Source organism: Melanerpes formicivorus, unplaced genomic scaffold (assembly GCF_026170545.1).
Source record: "Melanerpes formicivorus ecotype bairdi unplaced genomic scaffold, bMelFor1.0.p_v2 SCAF_11, whole genome shotgun sequence".
Lineage (NCBI taxonomy): Eukaryota > Metazoa > Chordata > Aves > Piciformes > Picidae > Melanerpes > Melanerpes formicivorus.
The window spans coordinates 6,539,850-6,565,191 of NW_027142363.1; the positions used below are offsets into that span (position 1 = coordinate 6,539,850).

The 25,342-nt window shown below is 44.2% G+C and overlaps 1 protein-coding gene across 2 annotated transcripts; it reads right to left on the reverse strand.

Annotated features, from left to right (window-relative positions):
- Nucleotides 1–443: 443 nt before the first annotated feature.
- Nucleotides 444–25,009, reverse strand: CUNH21orf91 (chromosome unknown C21orf91 homolog). 2 transcript variants are annotated; one of them, XM_068144454.1, is made up of 5 exons: nucleotides 24,936–25,009; nucleotides 24,337–24,466; nucleotides 5,718–6,251; nucleotides 2,979–3,041; nucleotides 444–1,484 (listed from the first exon to the last, which is right to left on the reverse strand). In XM_068144454.1, exons 2-5 carry the CDS (start codon nucleotides 24,458–24,460, stop codon nucleotides 1,324–1,326), a joined length of 882 nt encoding a protein of 293 aa, XP_068000555.1. In that variant the 5' UTR covers nucleotides 24,461–24,466; nucleotides 24,936–25,009; the 3' UTR covers nucleotides 444–1,323. The 2 variants fall into 2 exon arrangements, with proteins under 2 accessions (XP_068000555.1, XP_068000556.1); XM_068144455.1 differs by lacking the exon at nucleotides 2,979–3,041.
- Between the last annotated feature and the right edge of the window lie 333 nt (nucleotides 25,010–25,342).

Here is a 25,342-nt window from a genome sequence, read left to right on the forward strand (position 1 = left end):
ACCAGCACCACAACAAGGGGACACAATCTCAAGCTGTGCCAGGGGAAGTTTAGGCTGGAGGTGAGGAGAAAGTTCTTCACCAAGAGAGTAATTCATCATTGGAATGCGCTGCCCAGGGAGGTGGTGAAGTCGCCGTCCCTGGAGGTGTTCAAGAGGGGACTGGATGTGGCACTTGGTGCCATGGTCTAGTCATTAGGTCTGTGGTGACAGGTTGGACTTGATGATCTTTGAGGTCTCTTCCAATCTTAGTGATACTGTAAAATAGTTTAGTTGATTAGATGGTATTGGATGATAGGTTGGACTCAGTGATCTCAAAGGTCTCTTCCAACCTGGTTAATTTCTATTCAATTTGTACTTGCATTTCAAAATTAAAGCACTTTATCATAGTGTGATCCAACTTTATAGGAAAAAAAACCCACTAAATCATAGAAAGGTAATGCAGTATTACAAATTTATTTAGTTTTGTCAAAGATTTCTCAGCACTGAAAATTTCACACATATAAAAGAAGTTCAACTTTTCTGCTTGAAAACCAAAGGATGGATTCTAATTTTTAATTTAAAAGGAAATGTGCTTTTTTTTTTTTCCCCAACATCTCTCCTGACCCAAAACTTCAGTTAGAAAGCTGATAAAAATAAGTGATGCACCCTCACAGTTTTTTATTTCTTTCACATGTGATATTCCTCTCTTTGGGAGACAAGACTTAAAAAGAATTGTATCGTGAAAGATACAGACCTGAAAAAGGATCAAACAGTCATACAGGAGGCAGAAACATTACACAGCATTAACTCAGACAGTTTATAAAGAGATCTGGAAAAGTACCTAAAAATAGTGATATTTTTATTTAGTATAAAACTTCATTAATAAAATATTGCTCATAATAAATACCAAACCAGGAGTTTCATTAATACTGGTTTTCTCCTTAAAGCTCTCTTGGATGTAACAGGATCAGACCTGAGCAAAACTCCCTTCTTCCTCCGAACCAAGGAGGCAGGTTTGCAGGCTTCAGGTCTTCCTTTGTTAACAACAACTTTATCATCAACAAAACACAGAATTCGTTTCAAGGCTCATGCATAGTTATGGGAAAAGAAATCCATCCCTAAATATGAATAAACCTTATCACAATTGCTTTTAATAGCTAAAATATCTGCCTTTTTTGTTTTAAACCAAACCCCAAGTGAAGTGAGACTTCTCAAGGATTATGAATGCAAAGAGAGAGCTGCCCAAAAGTTTCCTCAAAAGCTTCTAAATATCTGTGCATACTTTATGGTTATCAAAGCTGTTAGGGAAAGTTAGCTCTATAGGAGGAGAGACATCTCCTCCCTTTATATAGGGACGTTTGATTTCATCCCTGCTCGTCCCATCTGTAGACACGGCAGTTTGGAGCAGTTCTTCAGCAGCTGCTCGATAGCGATGTGCCGGACATTCAGCTCCGAAGCCAAGGAATCCTTTTCTTGGACTTGCTGCGTCAGCTCTTCAAACACATCTGCAAGGACATCATTAGGTGAGCATATTCAGACCCTGTACATCCAGAAAGTCTAGAAGCAGTGCCAAATGTTACCATGAAAAAGGTACAGCCATGGAAACAGGCTCTAGTTCCAGAGCAGCTTGGTATAAGCATTGTGAACTGAACAGCTGGTGAGTTAGTTGGCTTGGTTTGTTTTAGGTGACCTAAGCCAAGCTGGATCACTTTATAACTCAAGAGTAAAGTTTATTCTGATTGTCTGAGAAACAGACTGGATTACAGAAGGAACTGTCCTCCTGTGCTCAGCACTGGTGAGGCTACACCTTGAATGCTGACCTCAGTTTTGGGCCCCACACCACAAAACAGGCATTGAGGTCTTGGAGCATGTCCAAAGCTAGTCAGTGAAACTGGTGAAAGGTCTGGAAAATAAATCTTGTAAGGAGCAGCTGAGGGAACTAGGATTGATCTGCCTGGAGAAAAGGAGGCTCAGGAAAGACCTTATTAATCTCTGCAACTACCTGAAAGCAGCTTGTAATGAGGTAGGTGTTAGTCTCCAGAGAAGGGCAACAAAGCTGGGGAGGGGTTTGGAGCACAAGCCCTGTGAGGAGAGGCTGAGGGAGCTGGGGTTGCTTAGTCTGGAGAAGAGGAGGCTCAGAGGAGACCTTCTTGCTCTCTACAACTCCCTGAAGGGAGGCTGTAGCCAAGTGGGGGTTGGTCTCTTCTCCCAGGCAACCAGCACCAGAACAAGAGGACACAGCCTCAGGCTGTGCCAGGGGAGGTTTAGGCTGGATGTTAGGAAGAAGTTCTTCACAGAAAGAGTGATTGGTTATTGGAGTGGGCTGCCCAGAGAGGTGGTGGAGTCACCATCACTTGCAGTGTTTAGGAAGAGACTGGATGGGGTGCTTGGTGCCATAGTTTAGTTGATTAGATAGTGCTGGATGATAGGTTGGACTTGATGATCTCAAAGGTCTTTTCTAACCTGTTTAATTCTATTCTATTCTCTTCTCACATGTAACAGGTTGCTAGGACAAGAGAAAATGATCTCAAGTTGCACCAGAGAAGATTTAAGTTGGATATGTAGAAACATTTCCTCATTGAAAAGGTCATGAAACATTGGACTAGGCTGCCCAGGGGAGTGCTTGACTCACCATGACCGGAGGTATTCAAAGAGCATGCAGATGTGGTACCTAGGGCCATGTTTAAGTGGTGACCTGGCAGTAATGGGTTAGCAGTTGGACTCTTTCCTAATATGACTATGCCTATGTAAAAACTGCTAAAATTGCAGTCAAAAAACTTCAAGAGAACAGTGTTTTCAAGTGTCAGTATGCAACACCCCAGAGAGTTACATAAGAAAAAGCACCTAGGTGCTCTTTGGTTTGTATGGAAACACGACATACAGAGACTTCAGTTCAAAACTCAACTGATAGGAAAGCCATCACACTTTGGGGTTTTTCATAAATGACATTTTCTCTGTTACAAAGCAACCTCATCCAAAGAGTAGTGAAAAATTCTCACCCTGGATTTGCTTGAGCAGTTTTTCATTAAGCTGTTTTAGATCTGCAAGAGACATCACAGCCACTGGAACAATAAGAAGTGTTGTTGTTATTACTACCACAGCCACATAAACAGACTCCTGTTTTCTCAAATGGTCATCATTTGCATCCACCAATACAACTGCTGTGCTTTATGCATGTAACATATACCAGTTTCCTTTGAGTACCTCAGTGACAAATGATGAAGAAAAAAAACCCTAGTTTGATGCAAAGACCACTGTATAAAAATAGCTTTACTTCTCACTTTCTTATGCTGTGCTCCCAGTGAGGGCCAACAGATCCTCTGCATCACTGAAAAGCCCTTCTGATTTGCAGGTTAGGTGTACATGGAACATCCTCACAGAAAATCCACAGCAAACCTTGAGAGGAGGGAATTGTGAAAGGTTGGTCCAGATGATCCTTGGGGTCCCTTCCAACCTGGCATTCTGCAATACCCTCGATCAACAGCAGCAGGTAGGAAAGCACTGGCTGCCTTCTCTTGGAAGTTTCTCAAGCCCAGCAGTGGTGGGCACAGTTTGGTGCCATGCATGTTGCCAAAATGCCCTTGGCAGCACGGTGAAAAGTGACAATCCTGATCATCAGAAGGTGGTACAGGTCACTGAAATGAGCTTTAAGACCTTGCAATTGTAAAATACTGTGTTTAAACAATGATGCACCTTAGCAAACTACTCTCTGCATACTGGAGAAACATCTGTTCTGCAGTCATGTAGCTTTTGTTCAAGGACTTCTCAGTGCAAGAGGTTTCTGTATTGTAACTTTCAAGTGTAAGTTCTGAAAAGGATGTTTTTTTTAACCTACCCACAAAACTATTTCATTATTCTTAGCTTTCTCTTTCAAACTTCCTCACATTTTGCAGTTGGGAGATATCTGACTTTCTGTCAGCATTGCCAAAGCAAAGGAGTTGGCAACAGCTGAGGTAGGTGGCTTTATGTCTCGAGTAACAAGTAGGCTAAGAGGGAAACAGATTCACCTTTCTCCTCCAACAGCCAGGTACAGTAGTGTTCCCTCCTACCTCTGGCTACTAATTCAAATGAAGATTTTTTTACCATCCTTTGAGGTCCATGAAAACTCTGATTGGATTTAATATAGGAACTGACAGCTTTCTAGAAGTATCAAGATTTCCTCCCCCCCTTTTATCCCCAATGGTAATATGTTACTTTCAATTTCTTCATTACTTTCAGCATCATTTCAGCAACTGTAGCACACAGGAAGGTTCACATGTGCTGTGTGTGTGTCTATCAGGACAGAATTGTTTTCATGTCACAATTCTGTTACCAAAAGGAAAGGGAGAAGTAAAAGGAGACCAAATTTAACTGATAAAACATTATTCAATCCATATTTGAGGTAAATTATAAAGCAATACTGACCGAGCTATTTAGAGTTAAATGAACAATGTTTTTTTAGTAGACTGCTATGTCATTACAGTGGAAGTATTTCAGCAAGAAGGTATGTAATTCAGGTGAAGCCTGACCCAGTTTTCCTCTAAACTATAAACCTTATATAATCAGAGTCTCCAAATCAATCTCTTTTAAATACTCAAAAACCCCCTCCTGGTATAAAGCAGAAATGTCTCAAAAGGTGCAGTATGCAGTCATAATAGAATTAAAACCAAATCATGTTACTGTGCTCATGACAGATGTAAGTTCCCTTGTCCCAAAATCAGAGACACAAATTCCAAGTCATTAATTCAGTCAGATAACCCCATAAGCCTGAAGAAACTGATTCCAGTATGACAGCATCCCTTTCTCGCTCTATCTTCCACCATTCTGAGCTCCAGTATTACCTTGTTTTTCATCACCTAATCTTCCAGGGAATATTTTACCAACTTTTTCGGTCTTCTTTTTCAGGTCTTTTGAAATTCAAAACCCCTCTCCAGTTTTCTCTGCAGAGATCTCTGGGAGCTTGGCCCTAACACATTTATGCAGGCTGATTTCAGAGACACTGTAACACCCTACATTTTTGTAAAGACTTCTTCTAGTGACCTCCTTAAATAACAGGAAAAACTTGGCTTTCTGCTGCTTTCAGTATCACCACAGTCATCAAAAGACTGCTCAGGTCTACTGCTACAATCTTTAAGAAGATATGATGGCATAAGGGCCTTCCCATTCTCTAATGCTCAAACAGAAGAAAATACAAACTGTAGTAAAATGCCCAACAAATGTCTGGTGCTATTATGGATGCTTAGCTTTTTATGTTGTTCTCACATCCTACCCCTAATTTCTCCTGCTGCTTAGGCCATCTCTCTGTAAGAAGGCACTGCACAAGTTTAGTCAGACAGTTATTTTCAGGATCTTCGTGATCTCCACAGTTAGGGTTGTGCAACTGCCAGGACTGACATATTGAAGTGACTGCAATCAACTCTAATTGCAAATTAGGCATGTCCTGTATCACACTGGGCTATAATTTACAGGGAAATTTGAAAACCAAAACCAAAACACAAACACACACACACACAAAAATCAACCAAAAAACCCCACCTAGAAACAAAAATACCCCCAAAACCCAAACAAAGCCCACCAACCAAAAAACCCCAACCAGAACAACTAAACTACATCAATCACAGGGTTTACAGGAACTCCAAAGAGTTAAAGGCTGGATTTCAGGATGTCAATTAATGCCTTGTGGGGACATTAAGTGGTGAAGAGGTATTTCACAGAATGCCCTTGTTTCCTAGGTCGTGTGGAAATAGATGTGTACTTACATTCTTCCCTGTTGTATTGAGGATGCCTTCTATGGACACTGCCAAGTGAACCACCTTCAGCTTTTTCAGCCTTTTGGACCTGCTTGTGATTTGACCACACAACACTGTTGCAACAGAAGGTAGCACCTGTTTCTTGTAAAACACCAAGTCCAAAATCAGCAGATTCTCTTTGTTCCAAAAGAGTTTGTGAGCAGCTTGAGATGCCTCCAGAATTCCCCTCTATCCATTTTGCAGAGTATCTCGGTACTGGGGAGTCAAACTGCGGGAGTAATTTTCGATCAGTCTGATGTCTGAAGTTAAAAAGCTGGTGGTGGGATGTTTTTGAGCTTTCAGGATCAGAGTCTATATCCTTGTTTTGTGCATACTGGATGATCCAGTTAATTTTTTTGCTCAGAATATTTTTCACTTCTGCATATGGACTTTTAGAGAGCTTTGAGCGTGGGCAGTCCTGATTTGCTATTAAGTGGAATTTTTCAAAGCAGTCTCTGTGCCCCCTTAAAGATCTTGTATGTAGAAGATCTGACTTTGGCACTCCTGGAAAGACACAACAGGAAAAAATGTTTACTTACTGTATACTCAATAAGCTTTCAAAAGCTTTACTCACAAGCCAAGAAGACACAAACTTAACTGATGCTTTCTTGTGAACAGTGTAGTCACTTCAGTGAACAAGGATATTTGATACTCTCAAACTTCTGAAATTCCACTCAGTCTTGAGCCTTAGCACACAAAGTGTTTAGCACATAGTAAAGCCTTCTGCAGGGCTTGCAGATTACCTGGATGGCAATGCAGATGAAGCAAACTGCTACCTCTGTACATACTGCACAAGGATATAAACTGTAGGAGCACAGCAATTCCAAGTATACATCCAAAAGTTCTACAGAGCAACACTGGAGAGCATTTTTAGAGCAGTCATTCGTGCTCCTACCTTCTATGAGGTATCTGCTCAACAAATACAACAGTGTACGGGCATGTAATCCACGTGGGCAAACATAATTCAGACTTCAGCCTTAGTCTATCATTTTAGATCAGTTATAACACTGTCAACACTTGCCAAACATTACATTGTCCTGAAATTAACTTCATTTAAGATGGATGTTTATTCTCTGTGATTATCCTTCTCCTTCAAAGACATTCAAATAGCTAAGCTACAGCAGGTAAATTACTCAAACTTCAAAGTAACTGATAGTGATTGACATGTTAGAAAGGAACACAATCTGTGAAGAGCCACAGCTGGTGACTGAACACAGATGGTTTGAGAAACTACTATTTCAGAAAGTTAATAGTACTCCAGCGGAAAATTACTTTCTGCAACTTCAGTGGATACTTTCCTTCAGATTCACCTACGTAGCAGATTCAGTACCCAGGTCCGAAATATGAATGGTTTGACACTTATCTCATCACCCACTGTACTACCTGGGAGGTTCCCCATATAATGCAAAACAGGTCTGTTGAACAAGTTCCTCACTGCAAATAAATTGGAGTTGCTTAGCTTGGAGAAGAGGAGGAGAAGAGGAGACTCAGAGGTGACCTTATTGCTCTCTACAACTACCTTAAGGTGAGTTGTAGACAGGCAGAAGTTGGTCTTTTCTCCCAGGCAACCAGTACCAGAACAAGAGGACACAGTCTCAGGTTTAGGCTGGAGGTTAGGAGGAAGTTTTACACAGAGAGAGAGATTGCCCATTGGAATGGGCTGCCTGAGGAGGTGGTGGAGTCACCATCACTGGAGGTGTTCAGGAGGAGACTTGACAGGGTGCTTGGTTGCATGGGTTAGTTGTTTAGGTGGTGTTGGATGATAGGTTGGACATGATGATCTTGAAGGTCTCTTCCAACCTGGTTTATTCTATTCTATTCTAATAATACACCTCTGAAGCACTGCTTGAAAGTGCTCAATACTTGAATCCAGAACACTTAAATCAACACATGACAATGTAAGTTGATCTTTTGTAGCCAGGTGACATGAAGCAAGCTGCAGTCATTCTGCCTTTTAGCACAGATGTAAAAGTGCTGACTGTTTTTAAAAGTGATTAAGTTCTGCAAAATCCCAAACTGTACAGGCTAAAGTTTTGACATGAAACTGGTGAAAACATATCCAAGTACTTGGGTCTGTGGTGACAGGTTGGACGCGATGATCCTTGAGGTCTCTTCCAACCTTGGCAATACTGTGATAATTTTGACGACCACTTGTTGGTAAGTGGTGTTTCAACTTGGGGAGCTCAAAGATGGAGAGTAGCCAATGTTTGATTTTCCACTTTTCGAGGCTCTGGCCAGCCTGATCTAGTGTGGGGTGTCCCCATGGCAGGGGGGTTGGAACTAGAAGACCCTTGTGGTCCCTTCCAACCCTGACTGATACTATGATACTATACTCTTTAGGTAGCACTGGAACTCAACAGCATTATTGTTCTAGTCGAGTTTGCAAGGGTGCACACAAAATTTATGGGGCAAAGTGACAGAGTGGAAAATGCAAGAGGATAGCAGTGGAATTAAGTGTTGCTCTCTTCACAGCAGGGGAGAAAGGTATGGTTGTGAAGACATTCTTCCTGTTCATGAGAGAAGCATTAGAATGAACAAAAAATCAGACCCTAAACAGAGGTACTTTCTAAGAAGGAAGTTCCCAAACAAAGTATAAAGACAGATACTGCTTTCATGGGTACAAAGTCAAGAGCCTCACTCTACACCTCAAAGTATCTGTCAACTTCCTTCAGCAAATAAATACTCATTAACTTTTCTTAAGCTCCTGTGACAGTTTAGGCTGTGCCTTTAGGAAAAGATAGCTGCAAAACTCTCTAGCTGAACAGTCGGGTGTAAAAAGGAAAACAAAGATTAATTCTAAATGAATTTCCTTGGTCAGATGTGAGATGTACCACAGCAAATATCTCTGAGTCCTTTCTCTCAGTCTCACTCCATCTTCTGTCTTTCTCCTGGCATGCATGCTGTCCTGGACAGATAGAGGCTGCTTATCAGCAAATGAGATTAGCAAAACTAACTTCCTCACAACTGCTTTGAGCTAACTGAAATTCCCCTAACACTTTCTTCTCTTTTCTTCCAATTAACAGCGGAAAAAGGGATGGGAGAGACATTGGGGGGAGGCAAGACGGAATCCTCCTCCCAGGGAGGATTTGTGTGTTGTTTCTTTTTTGGTCAGTCCCTGTATAATATTGTAAATACTGTGTATTTTGTATATATTCCTGGCATTCCATTATTGCTTGTACAATACAGCTTCATTCGCTTCTCCGACTGCGCTCAGCCGAGTCTTTGGTGATGTCAGCAGATTAAACCATCGCACTACAACAGCTCTACATAAGCAACCTGCAAGGCTAGCCAGTATCAGAACAAGAGGACACAGTCTCAGGCTGCGCCAGGGGAGGTTCAGGCTGGATGTTAGGAAGAAGTTCTATACAGAGAGAGTGATTGCCCATTGGAATGGGCTGCCTGGGGAGGTGGTGGAGTCACCATCATTGGAGGTGTTCAGGAGGAGACTTGATGGGGTGCTTGGTGCCATGGGTTAGTTGTTTAGGTGGGTTGGATTGGTTGATGGGTTGGACGCGATGATCTTGAAGGTCTCTTCCAACCTGGTTTATTCTATGTAATTCTATGTAAAATCTCTACAGAGACTTAAAAAACCCACCAAACTACCATTTGTAGTGTAAACAAGAAAAGATGCAATTTGTTTTCATAACTTCTCTGAAGAATTAAGCAGACTTGCTAAATTTTCAGTAGCTCAATGGAAACTTGTGTCTTTAAGCCATCAAGGAAGACCAAACAACCATTAGTTGTACTAATAAGGCACATGTTCACAACACTGCAAACCCTACAAAACCCGACTGATTTGTTCAATGTCATCTACTTCAGTTAAGTGATTCTTCACCATGCCACACTGCTGATGCTTACAGTGATTTCTTTTAAATAGAATAGAATAAACCAGTCAACATCCTTCATAAACTGAGGGGCCCAGAACTGGACACAGTACTCGAGGTATGGCCTAACCAGTTCAGTGTACAGGGGGAGAATGACCTCCCTGCTCCTGCTGGCCACACTGTTCCTAATGCAGGCCAGGATGCCATTGGCCCTCCTGGCTGCCTGGGCACACTGCAGGCTCATGTTCAGCCTACCATCGACCAGTACCCCTAGGTCCCTCTCTGCCTGGCTCCTCTCCAGCCACTCTGACCCCAGCCTGTAGCACTGCATGGGGTTGTTGTGGCCAATGTGCAGAACCCGGCACTTGGATGTGTTCAATCTCATGCCATTGGCCTCTGCCCATCTGTCCAGCCTGTCGAGGTCCCTCTGCAGAGCCTCTCTACCCCCCAGCAGATCAACTCCTGCCCCCAGCTTGGTGTCGTCCACAAATTTACTGATGATAGACTCAATGCCCTCATCCAGATCATCAATAAAGATGTTAAAGAGCACAGGGCCCAGCACTGATCCCTGGGGCACACCACTAGTGACTGGCCACCAGCTGGATGTGGCATCACAGTAAATACTGATTGTGTAAAACTGTTTTTCAGCCAATTTTTTAATACAATAACCAGGAGCCCATCTAACAATTTGACTACAAGACAACTGAATGAAGTCACTGTCTTCTGATCACAGGACAGAGTAACCCTGTCCAAAGCAAATACTTGAAGACTTGGTGAAAGGGGAAGAGAACTGCAGAATGCAATTAGTGAATCTAGGACAAATGCACCTTTTGCACAGACTGTTTTTTATTCAGCTACTAACCTCAGGTTTGCTCTAAGGATAGCACCCTTCTCTCAACTCAAAACCCAAGCATACTTACCCAGTTTTCATTTTTCCTTATTCTCTCCTGCATCCACTCCTTTCCCAACACTAGGGAAAGAACCACTGCACTATTTCTATTAAAACCAGGAAAAAAAAATGAATCTTTCAAGTTTAATGAAGGATTTCCAGAGCAGTTCTGGAGGCATGGCCTCTTGCAGTTAGGTCCTCTGCCTGGCCCATCTAAAGAAACAGGTCAGACTAGGCATTCCCTCCCATAAATGATATCACTTCTGGGGCAATCACAAAAGAAACACCTGCACAACAGAAAACTGCAGTCTCACTTTAAGCAACCAACCCCAAAACACACTAATCCAACCTCCCCCCAAGTAAACCACAAACATTCCTTTGGGAGTTTATCCTTCATTATTTCCATGAAATAATTTACTTACACAGAAACAAAAAAGCAAGTGCTGCATGACTGTATGAAGCCCCACTTGATTTTTCACTTCTAAAGCTATAAGCTCATACTCAAGTTTTCCTTCTGACAAATGTATCATTTGAAAGAGTTCTGGACATTGTTCTCTTCCCCACTCCAGAGGCATGCTGCTCAACAAAATGTTATGATTCTATGGTTCATCAGAATTCAGCTATGCCTGAAATTAGCAACTATTACAGAAGAAGAAAATATAAATCAGAAGTCCAAGTTTTGCTACTTATATGCCACATATTAGCCACACTGTCACTATTTCAGAACGGAGACCAAGCTATGACAAAACGCTTCCAGTAAATGCACATACATACCACACCCCCAACCAGAAGGCATTTTCCCATCCCTTACTCCACTGTAAAAACAAACCAGGCTTACCTAAATGCACCAATTCCCACAGTGAGGAGACAAAAATGTACAAACTCAAATCAGTTTCATACACAATTACTAACAGACTTGCTCCAGCTTTCAGCGAACTGATTTGGATTTCCACCATAACAAACACGTGCAAAAAAAGCCCTGCAACCCCCAAAAGAACTCTCAATCTTTCTTTTGTTTTAAGATGACAATCAGTCCTTTCCAGACAGAGACCATGAATAAGATCAGTCACTAACCTTCTGGAATCGCATCCCAAAGCTGGGCATTCACAGCAGCTGCTGTGCTAGCACAAAACAGTAATGACGTACCAGTATTACAACAAGTAAGAGCACATTTCTTTGACACAGATCCTTCTGTGGGCAATACTATCAGCTTTATGAGGCAGAACAGATCCCTGTTTCTTTTGGGTAAGACTTAATACTCCATTCAGATGGCTTCATATTTTATTTTTTTTCTCCTTTCATCACAAATGCAAAAAAAAAGAGAAACAAACAGAATCAAAACCAAACAGCAAACAATTCTACCAGCTGGTGAGCTGGCATCAAATCAATGATAAATAGAATAGAATAGAATAGAATAGACCAGACCACACCACACCACACCAGGTTGGAAGAGACCTTCAAGATCATCGTGTCCAACCTATCATCCAACACCACCCAACCAACTAACCCATGGCACCAAGCACCCCATCAAGTCTCCTTCTGAACACCTCCAGTGATGGTGACTCCACCACCTCCCCAGGCAGCCCATTCCAATGGGCAATCACTCTCTCTGTATAGAACTTCCTCCTGACCTCCAGCCTGAACCTCCCCTGGCACAGCCTGAGACTGTGTCCTCTTATTCTGGTGCTGGCTGCCTGGGAGAAGAGACCAACCTCTGCCTGTCTACAACCTCCCTTCAGGTAGTTGTAGAGACCAATAAAGTCACCCCTGAGTCTCCTCTTCTCCAGGCTAAGCAACCCCAGCTCCCTCAGCCTCTCCTCATAGGGCTTGTGTTCCAAGCCCCTCACCAACTTTGTTACCCTTCTCTGGACACGTTCCAGCAAGTCAACATCCTTCCTAAACTGAGGGGCCCAGAACTGGAGTTAGAGATGAATATGAACATGAATATGATGAATATGAACATAGAGATGACTCCATTTTAAAAGATGCATTATTCAATATTATACAAAAAGAAATGGATAAAGCAAGGTAAGACTCCTGTACATACCAAGCAATGCCATAATTTCTATATAAAATTATCATCAGTTCCGGAGATTTTCAGAGTTCTGTCTCAACATTCCTGTTTGCCAATCTCCTTATCAATCTTTTTGGTTTCTGTCTGTTTCTTCAAATCAATCATACAAGCATCAACATGATTTTTCCCCCACACTTGGAGGTATGCATACATTTGTTTCTTGTCTGACTTTCCAAGAATAGGATTGCAGACTATGTCCAAGTATGTCCTAACCTTCATGCTTGGTTTTTTTAACCAGAGAAGGAAAAAGGACTGCAAAAAGCCCCAAACCAATCAGAGCAATAAAGTTATGTGCAGAAAAACCCAAATAATGATAAAAGCTCAGTAATAACTAGAAGATCATATCTAACTAACACAAGACAGCAGATGCTATTAGGAAATAAACTCAGACCAGTGATCACTTCTCAAGTGAACACGAATCAATCACAGGATGATGCCAAACCTCAAGACAAATCATAGAAGAATGTGTTTACCATCCATTATTTGCTTCCGATTCTGGTAATCCACATGCTAGATGAAATATGAAATGGTATCTCTTTACTGGGCAGTATCTTTCTATGTTGAACTAGTGAAAACAGGGCTGCTTATTTAAGAGAGTAGCATTTAGGTGGGGTTTTGTTTCTTGTTGACTTACATTTCATTTTCAAAAAAACCTTCCATTTCTATGCTATGCAGGGCAGAAACTCTTCTATATTAGAATAAACCTTTATTAGAATAAACCAAACCAGGTTGGAAGAGACCTTCAAGATCATCGTGTCCAACCCATCAACCAATCCAACCCACCCAAACAGCTAACCCATGGCACCAAGCACCCCATCAAGTCTCCTTCTGAACACCTTCAATGACGGCGACTCCACCACCTCCCCGGGCAACCCATTCCAATGGGCAATCACTCTTTCTGTATAGAACTTCTTCCTAACATCCAACCTGAACCTCCCCTGGCGCAGCTTGAGACTGTGTCCTCTTGTTCTGGTACTGGGTGCCTGGGAGAAGAGACCATCATCAGCCTGTCTACAACCTCCCTTCAGGTAGTTGTAGAGAGTGATAAGGTCACCCCTAAGTCTCCTCTTCTCCAGGCTAAGCAGCCCCAGCTCCCTCAGCCTCTCCTCATAGGGCTTGTGTTCCAAACCCCTCACCAACTTTGTTGCTCTTCTCTGGACTCGTTCCAGCAAGTCAACATCCTTCCTAAACTGAGGGGCCCAGAACTGGACACAGTACTCAAGGTGTGGCCTAACCAGTGCAGTGTACAGGGGCAGAATGACCTCCCTGCTCCTGCTGGCCACACTGTTCCTGATGCAGGCCAGGATGCCATTGGCCCTCTTGGCTGCCTGGGCACACTGCAGGCTCATGTTAAGCCTACCATCAACCAGCACCCCCAGATCCCTCTCTGCCTGGCTGCTCTCTAGCCACTCTGACCCCAGCCTGTAGCACTGCATGGGGTTGTTGTGGCCAATGTGCAGAACCCGGCATTTGGATGTGTTCAATCTCATGCCGTTGGATTCTGCCCATCTGTCCAGCCTGTCCAGGTCTCTCTGCAGAGCCTCTCTACCCTCCAGCAGATCAACTCTTGCCCCCAGCTTGGTGTCGTCAGCAAATTTACTGATGATGGACTCAATGCCCTCATCCAGATCATCAATAAAGATGTTAAAGAGCACAGGGCCCAGCACTGATCCTTGGGGCACACCACTAGTGACTGGCTGCCAGCTGGATGTGGCACCATTCACCACCACTCTCTGGGCTCGGCCCTCCAGCCAGTTCCTAACCCATCGCAGTGTGCTCCCGTCCAAGCCATGGGCTGACAGCTTGGCCAGCAGTTTGCTATGGGGGACGGTGTCAAAGGCCTTGCTGAGGTCCAGGTAGACTACATCAACAGGCCTCCCCACATCCACCAGGCGGGTCACCTGATCATAGAAGGAGATCAGGTTGGTCAGGCAGGACCTGCCCTTCCTAAATCCATGCTGGCTAGGCCTGATCCCTTGGCCATCCTGTAAGTGTTGTGTTATTGAACTCAGGATGACCTGTTCCATGATCTTGCCTGGCACTGAGGTCAGGCTGACAGGCCTGTAATTCCCTGGCTCATCCAACCGGCCCTTCTTATGGATGGGCACCACGTTGGCCAGCTTCCAGTCCTCTGGGACCTCGCCAGTGAGCCAGGACTGCTGGAAAATTATGGAGAGTGGCTTGGCCAGCTCTCTCAGCACCCTAGGATGAATCCCATCTGGTCCCATGGACTTGTGGGGATCCAAGCTGCTAAGGAGAGTTCCAACTACCGCCTCATGGAACATAGGGAAACTGTGCAGCTCCCTGGCTCCTTCTGTTAGCTCTGGAGACCAGCTGTCAGGAAGACGTTCTGCCCTTCTAGTAAAAATTGAGGCAAAGAAGGTGTTAAGTATCTCTGCCTTTTCCTTATCCTTGGTTACAATGTTCCCCTCCGTATCCACCAAGGAGTGGAGGTTTTCCTTCCCCTTCCTCTTACTATTAATGTATTTATAGAAGGACTTTTTGTTGTCCTTCACAGTAGAGGCCAGTTTAAGTTCCAAGTGTGCTTTTGCCTCCCTAATTCTCTTCCTACAAGACCTAGCAACATCCTTAAACATTCTGTGGGTTGCCTCCCCTCGCTTCCAAAGGTGATACACCCTCTTTTTTTCCCTCAGTTCCATTAAAAGTTCATGAACCATCCAGGCTGGCCGTCTGCCCCGGCGGCTCATCTTCTGGCACATTGGCACAGCCTGTCCCTGAGCCTTCAACAATTCTTCATTGAAGTAGGTCCAGCTCTCCTGGACCCCTTTGTTTTTAAGGACTTTATCCCAAGGAACCCTCTGAATTAGTTCCTTGAGTAACCCAAAGTCTGCCCTCCGGAAGTCCAGAGTGGAGGTCTTCTTGCCGCCCCTCTTGGCTTGACCAAAAACCGAGAATTCAATTATCTCGTGGTCACTGGACCCCAAACACGTCCAACCACCACATCACCCACCAGTCCTTCCCTGTTGGTGAAGAGGAGGTCAAGCATAGCCTTGCCCCTGGTAGGCTCTCGCAGCACCTGGGATAAGAAGCTGTCCTCCATGCATTCTAAAAACCTTCTAGACTGTCTCCTCTCTGCCGTGTTGAGTTCCCAGCAGATGTCAGGCAGGTTGAAGTCACCCACGAGAACAAGGTCCGGAGATCTTGAGACAGCCCTAAGCTGCCTATAGAATGCTTCGTCAACATCTTCCTCCTGGTTGGGTGGTCTATAACAGACTCCAACCAGGGTGTCTGCCCTGCTGGTCTTCCCTCTAATTCTTATCCACAAGCATTCAACCCGATCATCCCTAGCCTCCATCTCAATGGCATCTAGTGCCTTCCTGATGTAAAGGGCCACCCCTCCACCCCTTCTTCCTCGCCTGTCTCTCCTGAAGAGCTTGTAACCGTCAATTGCAGCGCTCCAGTCGTGTGAGTCGTCCCACCACGTCTCTGTGATGGCAACTATATCATAATTTTCCTGCTGCATCAAGGCTTCCAGCTCCTCCTGTTTGTTACCCATGCTTCGTGCATTAGTGTACATGCACTTCAGCTGGGCTGCTGCTTTCACCTCCAACTCTAGCTTGTCGCCCCCAGACTCTTGTCTGAGAGGACTCTCTTCAGCCTTCTATTATACTAGTCTTCTATTATAGTCTTCTTCTATATACTAGTCTTCTATTATACTAGAATAGACTAGAACAGAACAGAATAATCCAGGTTGGAAAAGACCTTCGAGACCATCAAATCTACCCTATCATCCAACACTATCTAATCAACTAAACCATGGCACCAAATGCCAGTCTCTCCCTAAACACCTCCAGTGATGGTGACTCCACCACCTCCCTGGGCAGCACATTCCAGTGGCCAATCTCTCTTTCTGTGAAGAACTTCTTCCTAATATCCAGCCTAAATCTCTCCTGGTGCAGGTTCAGACTGTGTCCTCCTCTTCTGTTGATGGCTGCCTGGGAGAAAAGACCAACCCCCACCTGGCTACAATCTCCTGGTACAGTTCTCAATGTATGCCAGCCTAACCCATCCCTACAAAGTAATTCTGTACATGAATGGCTAGTGATCAGGCAGTTTACAAAGCAGTGCATGCTTTTGTAACTTCTAGTTATTTGTAAGCTTGAAGTAGCAAAGAGAAAGGATAATATTTACCATGTAGCCAGGTGTGTAATCACTTCTCAGTAAATATTGCCCTGTTTTAAAGCATTTGCTCTTGAAAGTAAATCGGCTTCCTTCAGGTGTTGATCTGTTAGAGGGTAGGAGAGCTCTGCAGAGGGACCTTGACAGGCTGGACAGATGGGCACAGTCCAACGGCATGAGATTTAACACATCCGAGTGCCGGATTCTGCACATTGGCCACAACAACCCCATGCAGTGCTACAGGCTGGGGTCAGAGTGGCTGGAGAGCAGCCAGGCAGAGAGGGACCTGGGGGTGCTGGTAGATGGTAGGCTGAACATGAGCCAGCAGTGTGCTCAGGCAGCCAAGAAGGCCAATGGCATCCTGGCCTGTATCAGGAATAGTGTGGCCAGAAGGAGCAGGGAGATCATTGTGGCCCTGTACTCAGCACTAGTTAGGCCACACCTTGAGTCCTGTGTCCAGTTCTGGGTCCCCCCATCTTTTAGGAAAGATGTTGAGTTGCTGGAACATGTCCAGAAAAGGGCAACAGAGGTGGAGAGGGGTTTGGAGCACAGCCCTGTGAGGAGTGGCTGAGAGAGTTGGGGTTGCTTAGCTTGGAGAGGAGGAGGCTCAGAGGAGACCTTCTTGCTGTCTACAACTACCTGAAAGGAGGTTGTAGCCAGGTGGGGGTTGGTCTCTTCTCCCAGGCAACCAGCACCAGGACAAGAGGACACAGCCTCAAGCTGCACCAGGGGAGGTTTAAGCTGGATGTTAGGAAGAAGTTCATCACAGAAAGATAGATTGGCCATTGGAATGGGCTGCCCAGGAAGGTGGTGGAGTCACCATCACTGGAGGTGTTTAGGAAGAGACTGGATGGGGTGCTTGCTGCCATGGTTTAATTGATTAGATGGTGATGGGTGATAGGTTGGACTTGATGATCTTCAAGGTCTTTTCCAACCTGGTTAATTCTATTCTATTCATACCAAATTCTAAGGATTTTGTTGTTGTTGAAGGGAAAAAGGCTACAAAGGCTTTATTTCTGCCCCTCCAACTGATTCACCAATGAACTACATACAACTCTTTTTCATGATAGAGAACTAGAGAGAAACATTTGCTCATGATTACATATGGCTAGAAGGGCTGTCTTATTTTAAGATTATAATTACAAACAAGCTCAATTCAAAAGGAATGCTCTTGAATTCCAAGTCTACTTCACATCCTTTCACAAATGTTTTCATCAAAAGGATAAATTCAATAACAAAATAGAAAGCAGTGCTCATGAGCCTGCTTGTCTGTCTTCCACAGGAGGTTGTTGGTTTGGAGGTTTGTTTGTGTGTTTTGTGGGGTTTATTTTAATTTGTTATCCTTTCTTAAAAAAGCCTTCTTATTTGGTCCTTCAGCTTCAGTAGGAAATTATGTTAAAGGAAGCCTGTGTTCCCTTCCTTGCACTTTCTAATGCAATGCTGGAAACTAATTGCTTTTGCAGTGGTGAATAACCTTAGCTTGAGCAGAAGAGGAAAAAAAAAACCCCACAGAATTTAAGATAAATTAAAATTAATACTTCTAGACACATGAATAGACAATTATAAGCTTGCAATATGAGCAATTAGTTAATTAAAGCCATATTAAAGTCCCTTTAAAGATTTTTGTAAGTACTTAGGGGTAAGATTTATACCCGAGCACAGAGAAAGGAAAAGCAAAAGCTGGCTTCTCAGTATGATGCTGGCATCAATCCTACATGGAGCTTCCCTAAACATATCATCAGTAAATCAGCAGTAAATTTGTGGACGACACCAAGCTGGGGGCAAGAGTTGATCTGCTGGAGGGTAGAGAGGCTCTGCAGAGAGACCTCGACAGGCTGGACAGATGGGCACAGTCCAACGGCATGAAATTGAACACATCCAAGTGCTGGGTTCTGCACATTGGCCACAACAACCCCATGCAGAGCTACAGGCTGGGGTCAGAGTGGCTGAGAGCAGCCAGGTAGAGAGGGACCTGGGGGTGCTGGTCGATGGTAGGATGAACATGAGCCTGCAGTGTGCCCAAGCAGCCAGGAGGGCTAATGGCATCCTGGCCTGCATCAGGAACAGTGTGGCCAGCAGAAGCAGGGAGGTCATTCTGCCCCTGTACACTGCACTGGTTAGGCCACACCTCGAGTACTGTGTCCAGTTCTGGGCCCCTCAGTTTAGGAAGGAGGTTGACTTGTTGGAATGAGTCCAGAGAAGGGCAACGAAGTTGGTGAGGGGTTTGGAACACAAGTCCTATGAGGAGAGACTGAGGGAGCTGGGGTTGCTTAGCCTGGAGAAGAGGAGACTCAGGGGTGACCTTATTGCTTTCTACAACTACCTGAAGGAGGGTTGTAGACAGGCAGAGGTTTGTCTGTTCTCCCAGGCAGCCAGCACCAGAACAAGAGGACACATTCTCAGGCTGTGCCAGGGGAAGTTCAGGCTGGAGGTCAGGAGGAAGTTTTACACAGAGAGAGTGATTGCCCATTGGAATGGGCTGCCTGGGGAGGTGGTGGGGTCACCATCACTGGAGGTGTTCAGGAGGAGACTTGACAGGGTGCTTGGTGCCATGGTTTAGTTGGTTGGGTGGTGTTGGATGATAGGTTGGACATGATGATCTTGAAGGTCTCTTCCAACCTGGTTTATTCTATTCTATTCTAAATATGAAGTACATGTGGTTATTAAAGACAGTCAAAGGAGAGTGAGTGAACTTCATAATACAAATTTGCATGGCACTGGCAATATGGGTGAAATTATCTAAGCACACTTAGAAAAGGCACACTTCAAGCATTAGCTGTTTGTGGAGACTTCCTTCATAGCCAACAGAGCAATGCTCATAAGGTGCAATCTGCCTCATCTGAAATATTTAACTCTAGAAAGATTTGTGATAAGCACCTATGTTTTTTCCTCTAATGCTGTAAGCAAGCAGGAACCCTTGTGAAGGATGCCAGACCATGGCTGCATGTTTTAAGAGCCCCAGCTTTCCTAACACATTCTGAAATGTTCCAGCTGCTACTCCCCTCAGCTGTCCACCTTGCACACAGAGTAACAATGTAAACAAGGATTGTTAGCCTGCTCAAATCAGCTCCTGAACATCTGCTGGTGTTGACTAGGAACATGAAGATCAGATGAGGTCAAGTTTGGCTTACCTAGAGCACAACACTGAGACTTGCAACAGACAGGGAAATACTTCACAATATTAGATGTTAACATCTATCTGCTTTAAGCCATTGCTACATACTGGTTTGCTTATTAAAAGTGCTGCAAGAGGGGTGGTTCTTGGAACAGAAAACCCGATTCCAAGACCTGTTCAGAAATACATTAAATAAAGCCAGCCCATGCCATTCACTAGCCACCAAAACCAGACACCTGGTAAAGACTAGATATTATCTTGTTCATGAAGTCAGCGCATTCCATATATCAAGCATGCACACAAATCACCTCCCATTACACTGTGTGTTTGAGCACACAGCAAAGACATACCATAGAAGACAAAACAGAGATACAGCTGACACTTAAAATATTTTCATAATTCCTGTTCCACTCACACACTTGGTAAGAAAAAAGAAACTGCTTAAATTGACCTTGGAGAGAGCAGAAGCCATGACGCAGTCTTCTTGTGTTCTGGATGATGTCAGGTAACAGACTGCTCAATTTACTTGTTTGCATGTACAAACCTCCCAAATGTAAGCAGAGAATTCAAGAATGTACTTTTAGACCTAGCCACACAGCTCCACTACAGGTACTTACATGGCAAGATTAGAAGATTAAGAATATCATCTCCAACTATGTTTGGACTTGAATTTGGAGTCAAGAGGTTTACTGGAAACCGCAGCTAGTTCCACAAGTCCAGTCGAGTTTGCAGAGATGAGTCATACCCCTGGACTGCAAATGCTACCTTTAAACAAGTTCTGATCTGCCTGGCAGCTTGTAGGGACACTGCATTCAGGCAATAAGTTTTGTTGATACATACCCATACACAGAGGTTTATGCCTACACACACATATATTTTCATGTGTTCATATATCTTCCTCCCCAGTCTAGCTGGAACTGCAGACCAGCTGTTAGCATTTGATCCTTGCTACTAGAGTTCAGTTAATTTTCTCATATTATAATGAAACTTAAAAGGAGAACAGATTTGTCTCAAACTAACACACATGGCATGTGGCTTCCTGGTTTACACAATCCAGTTACACACGAATGTAAGATGTTTCCTGTTTCAATCCACAAATTAACGTGACACCTACTTGTGCAAAACAACAACACGTACACAACAATCTCTGCTGTCCACTCTGCACAGGTCAGACAAAAGCCAACATCAAACTCCAGCAGCCCCACACCACCAGGTTATTACAAACCTCATCTAAAATTTTAAAACCACTGCACAGAGTGGGCTTCATCTCTCACATATGAAACACTAAAACATCATTGCAACACTAGGAAGGTAAAGGTTGAGACACATCTCAACACTGGTCCAGGAAGAAATCAGGTGGGGATGGTTTCTGACTTGCTCATTCCTAATTATTTGTCATACTTCACCAAGGCAATCAGTGCTACTATGTACACACAAGCAAACTTGTACAGCTGTTGAACTCTCAGATGTCTGAAAGATTCACCAATAATAAACTATACTATAGTAGAATAGCCTAAAATGCATTTAAACAAACCTCTAAGTAAGTGCAGCTGAGAAAGTCTGTTTCAGACCAGGTTCAAGTGGTTAATTCCTGGGCTAGATCAATTTCATGTGCATGGATTTACCACAGATAGCTGTAAGCAATCAGATGTTGGCACATAGGGAAACAGAACTGTTCTCATGGGTTTTATTAAAGCATTAGAGTATAACAGCCTTTCCAAAAAGGAAATAGGGAAACCTACTTCCAGAATTCCATGCATCAACTCATGGAATCATAGAATCATTTAGGCTGGAAAAGCACATTAAGATCATGGGATCCAATCATAAGCCTAGCATTGCCAAGCCCATCACCTGCCCTTGGACATACATCTGTGATGCTCCCTTCCATGCTGACCCACCTCCCAGCAAGGACTGGATGATCAGGAAAGATGGAAGAAGTCTACACACTCTCTGAAGACAGAGAGCAGTTAACACATGGAAATTAACAGAGTGCTGCAAACAGTGGGAGTACTTAAGCATCCTGCAAGATGCTGAGCTGTGACTAATAACCTTCCTGTACTTGAACAGCAGCTATTTCCTACTTCACTAAGGGTGAAGTTGCACATGCACACTGACACTACATATGAGCAAGCCTTAAGCACTACCCTAGCTGTGGCAGGGAGTATCTTTTTAGATTAGTCTACCTCACATCCTAAATGTCTGTGCTTCAAATGCTTGGATTTTAAAATGTTAAATAAAAAGATAAACTATTAATGCAAGTGACACATATGTGTGGGACAGCACATCTACAGAGTTCATGCAACTCACAGTTGGATTCTGTTCAGCAAGTAGCAAGCTGTAAGGTATCTAAGCAAGGGAGCAGTATCCAGTGCAACACTCCCAAGTTAGTGAATTACCCATTTCATTCTCTACCCAGGGCTGCCAGATAATTATTTTAGACATCACAGGAAAACACAGGAATAAAGTAGATATGTCAAAAGTAGAAGAGCATGACCATGGATATGGTAAAAGGCTGTTTCATTCCGTGGTTCAGCAAAAGAAGTCATATAATGATTCTTTGTAACAAACTCACACTCTTCTGCCCTTAAGCCTTCTCACCCTGTAAAAGCAGTAACAGTGTCTCTTTTTAAAGTGGTACACAGAAGACAGGATCTAACAAACTGAGCTCTTTTTTTAGGCTATGATGAAAATATTTTAATACTTTTATTTTAATATGCAAAACAAACTATTAAGAATCTAATAGTTCATGTATTTTCAGGTGAGTTTTCAGCACTATTTTGTTCAAGTAGCCTCTTTTTTAATATTAACTGAAAATTTAGCAGATTATGCAAAGCAGTCTGCTGCACAGTTTAAGTCTTTATTATTATCAAGGCTGCTGAGAGCTGTAGGACATAAAAGGGGGGAAAAAAAAACCCCAAACCACCAAAAAAAAAAAGAGCTGTTCCAGCTGAAACAGTCAAATTATTTAACATGATATCCATAACAAGGAACTTGGACAAATTCACAGCTTATCTGAGGGTAGAAACCACCCAACACATTTCTAACACATTCTGGCTCACCCATTTCAACACTTCAACAGAAACAATAATAATGGTAAATGTAATTGAAATGTTTAGTTTTTATTACAGCAATACTTCTCATTTTAAAGCCTAGAGTGAGAACTGTGTTTATCCCACTCCACACTGAGAACCCTAAACCAGTTATAAAACTCAGGGTGACTAATAGTTTGTCTCAGGTTAGACAGTTACTCTGAGTTTTATCAAGAGGTGCAAACAGACAGGAAAGTCTCTTCTACACAAAAGCATAAAGCATGGAAATTACTACCTAAGTATGAAAGCATCACTCAGATTAAAATACATTGCCTCTAGTATCAACAGAGACCTTAAAGGCACTGCTGTTACAGTTGGCTTGTTTGAATTTTTATCAAAGCTAACTGCTGATGCAATTTTCAGGTTTCTACAAGGTAAGAGCAAAATGTTATCACCAATGCATGCACTGGAAGTTGGATGCACAATAAGCTATATGGAACATGTATTCCTTACGTTCCCCTGCATTATAGTTTTATGCTTCTAGGGCTCACAACAAGCAACTAGATGTATATATACAATGTTCTTTCCTCAGAAAGACTGGCTCTTAAGACCTTTAGTATGCCCTCATATCCACCAGCAATACTGTCATGTAAAAAATGGGACTGTTCACCTAAGAGTGCTAGATCTGCACATTCAGTTGCCCCATACACAATTGGCAAACACCACTTTATAGAATGGAACAAATCCATTTGTTGCCCCCAAATCAAGCAACCATATCTATATTTTATTCATGAACTCTTTGTTTGACTTAAGAAATAACCCATCTGCTGCTCATTCATGTTCTACACTTCAAAAGGTGGTGGGTAAATTCTTCAGCAAGAGGAGGTCTGCCAGTCTAAAAAGACCATCCTGGAGGCCAAAATGCTATTAGAAGATTAAGCTTTTAAAAGATGTGCAAAATTCCTACTCTCTAATTTGAAAACTTTAAGAAGCTTTGACAATGAACCCTGGGTTATCAGATGACATCTATTGTCATCTTATGAAGGTAAAAAATAAGCAATCCTCATTATTTTTCACAATACACTGATCTGCTTCCAGAAAAATAGCAAAACAAAAACCCAAACCTATTCTGCTTTAAAAACTGTATTTATGTAAGTTTTATGCATAGCCTCATCAAACTATTGAGCCAAATCCCTGAATAAGGCCGAACAGGAACTCCTCTTGCTCTGAATTAACACCAGCGATCTAATACCAAAAGATGAAATTAACACCAGGGCCTTTCAGTAGCTCTCAAGAGGAGGGTACATCGAGAACAGCAGACGCTAGACCAGCTAAGGCACCCACCCTTAGTGGAAATAAGCTATTTATGAACCAAACAATCTAGTCTGGCCAGCAGGAAAACTTTCTAGATACATGTTTTTAATCCAAAGGCTACATAAAAGCTCAGTTTGCGTTCGGCTCCAAGCTAAGCAGCCTACGAGTGAAGTTCACTAAATGAGACTCCTATTAAAACGTTACCTTCGATGTTCAGCTCAAAACAAACGTGGCAAAAAGAGAGCGTTTCCTTCTCGGTCCCCAGCTTGCAGATGCTGCAGACGTTGTCATCGTCCAAGTCGATGCTCACAAACTGCTCTTCGTTCATAGTGCCCTTGGAGGGAGAGACGGGAAGGGGCCGTTATTCCAGCCCCCAGTCAGGCGAAGCACCGGCCGCCCGGTGCCTGGGGAGACGGCAGGCAGCACCCCACGCCGTCCACAGCCACGACTCTTCTCTCCTGCCAACTCTAACAGCCTTCCCACCCCCACCCCCGCCAAGCCCGGCCGAAGGCGGAACGCAGGAAGGGGCGTCCCGGCAAAGTTTCTTCCTCAGAGAGCGGAAAACGCGGCGCGGACAGCAGCCAGGCCACACGACGGGTCCGACAGCAACGAGTTCCCCCCCGTCACCTCCCCGCCCGCCCGCGCACCGTCTGCCTTCCCGGAGGCGAACCCGTCCCGTTCCCTCCCAACTCCCTACCTGACCTCACTACCACCCACAGCCCATCCCTCGCCTACGCGCACCACCGACGTGGACGCGCCGCCGCTGCCACCACCAGCATCACGACAGCCCCGACCCCACTCACCACCACCCCGAGATGCCGCCACCCGCCCCCAACACCGCGCTTCACTATTGTTCGGCCGCCAGCGCCTCCGCCGCCGGAGCTCGGCGCCAGGCCCCGCCCACCGTTTCCGGGCGAGACCACAGCTCCTGCGGGACAGCGCGGGACCGGGGGGGCACTGAGCGGAGACAGTGAGTTCCTTCTCCGCTCCCCGCTTCACCTGGTCTTGACTCAGAGAGGGGCACTGAAGAGCGGCGAGGCGGGAGGAGCGAGGGGCTGCAGCCTTCCCGATCCTCCGCTGCACTAGGGAGAGCGGGCCCTCCCCTGCTCCCCGCACCAGTTGGGCTCTCCCAGAGCACGGCAGGGAGCGGGGGCGGGGCAGGGGGCGAAGCGGGGGGGTCCGTCCACCGCCGGGGCAGCCCCGCCTCCGC

Bases quoted from the DNA above. Each gene is read 5' to 3' on its own strand.
- CUNH21orf91 (XM_068144454.1), bottom strand. From the start codon at position 24,460: ATGAACGAAGAGCAGTTTGTGAGCATCGACTTGGACGATGACAACGTC. The intron at 6,252-24,336 runs GTAACGTTTTAA...GTGTCTTTCCAG, and splicing joins TTTTGAGCTGAACATCGAAG to GAGTGCCAAAGTCAGATCTT. The intron at 1,485-2,978 runs GTGAGAATTTTT...ATGTCCTTGCAG, and splicing joins ACTGCTCAAGCAAATCCAGG to ATGTGTTTGAAGAGCTGACG.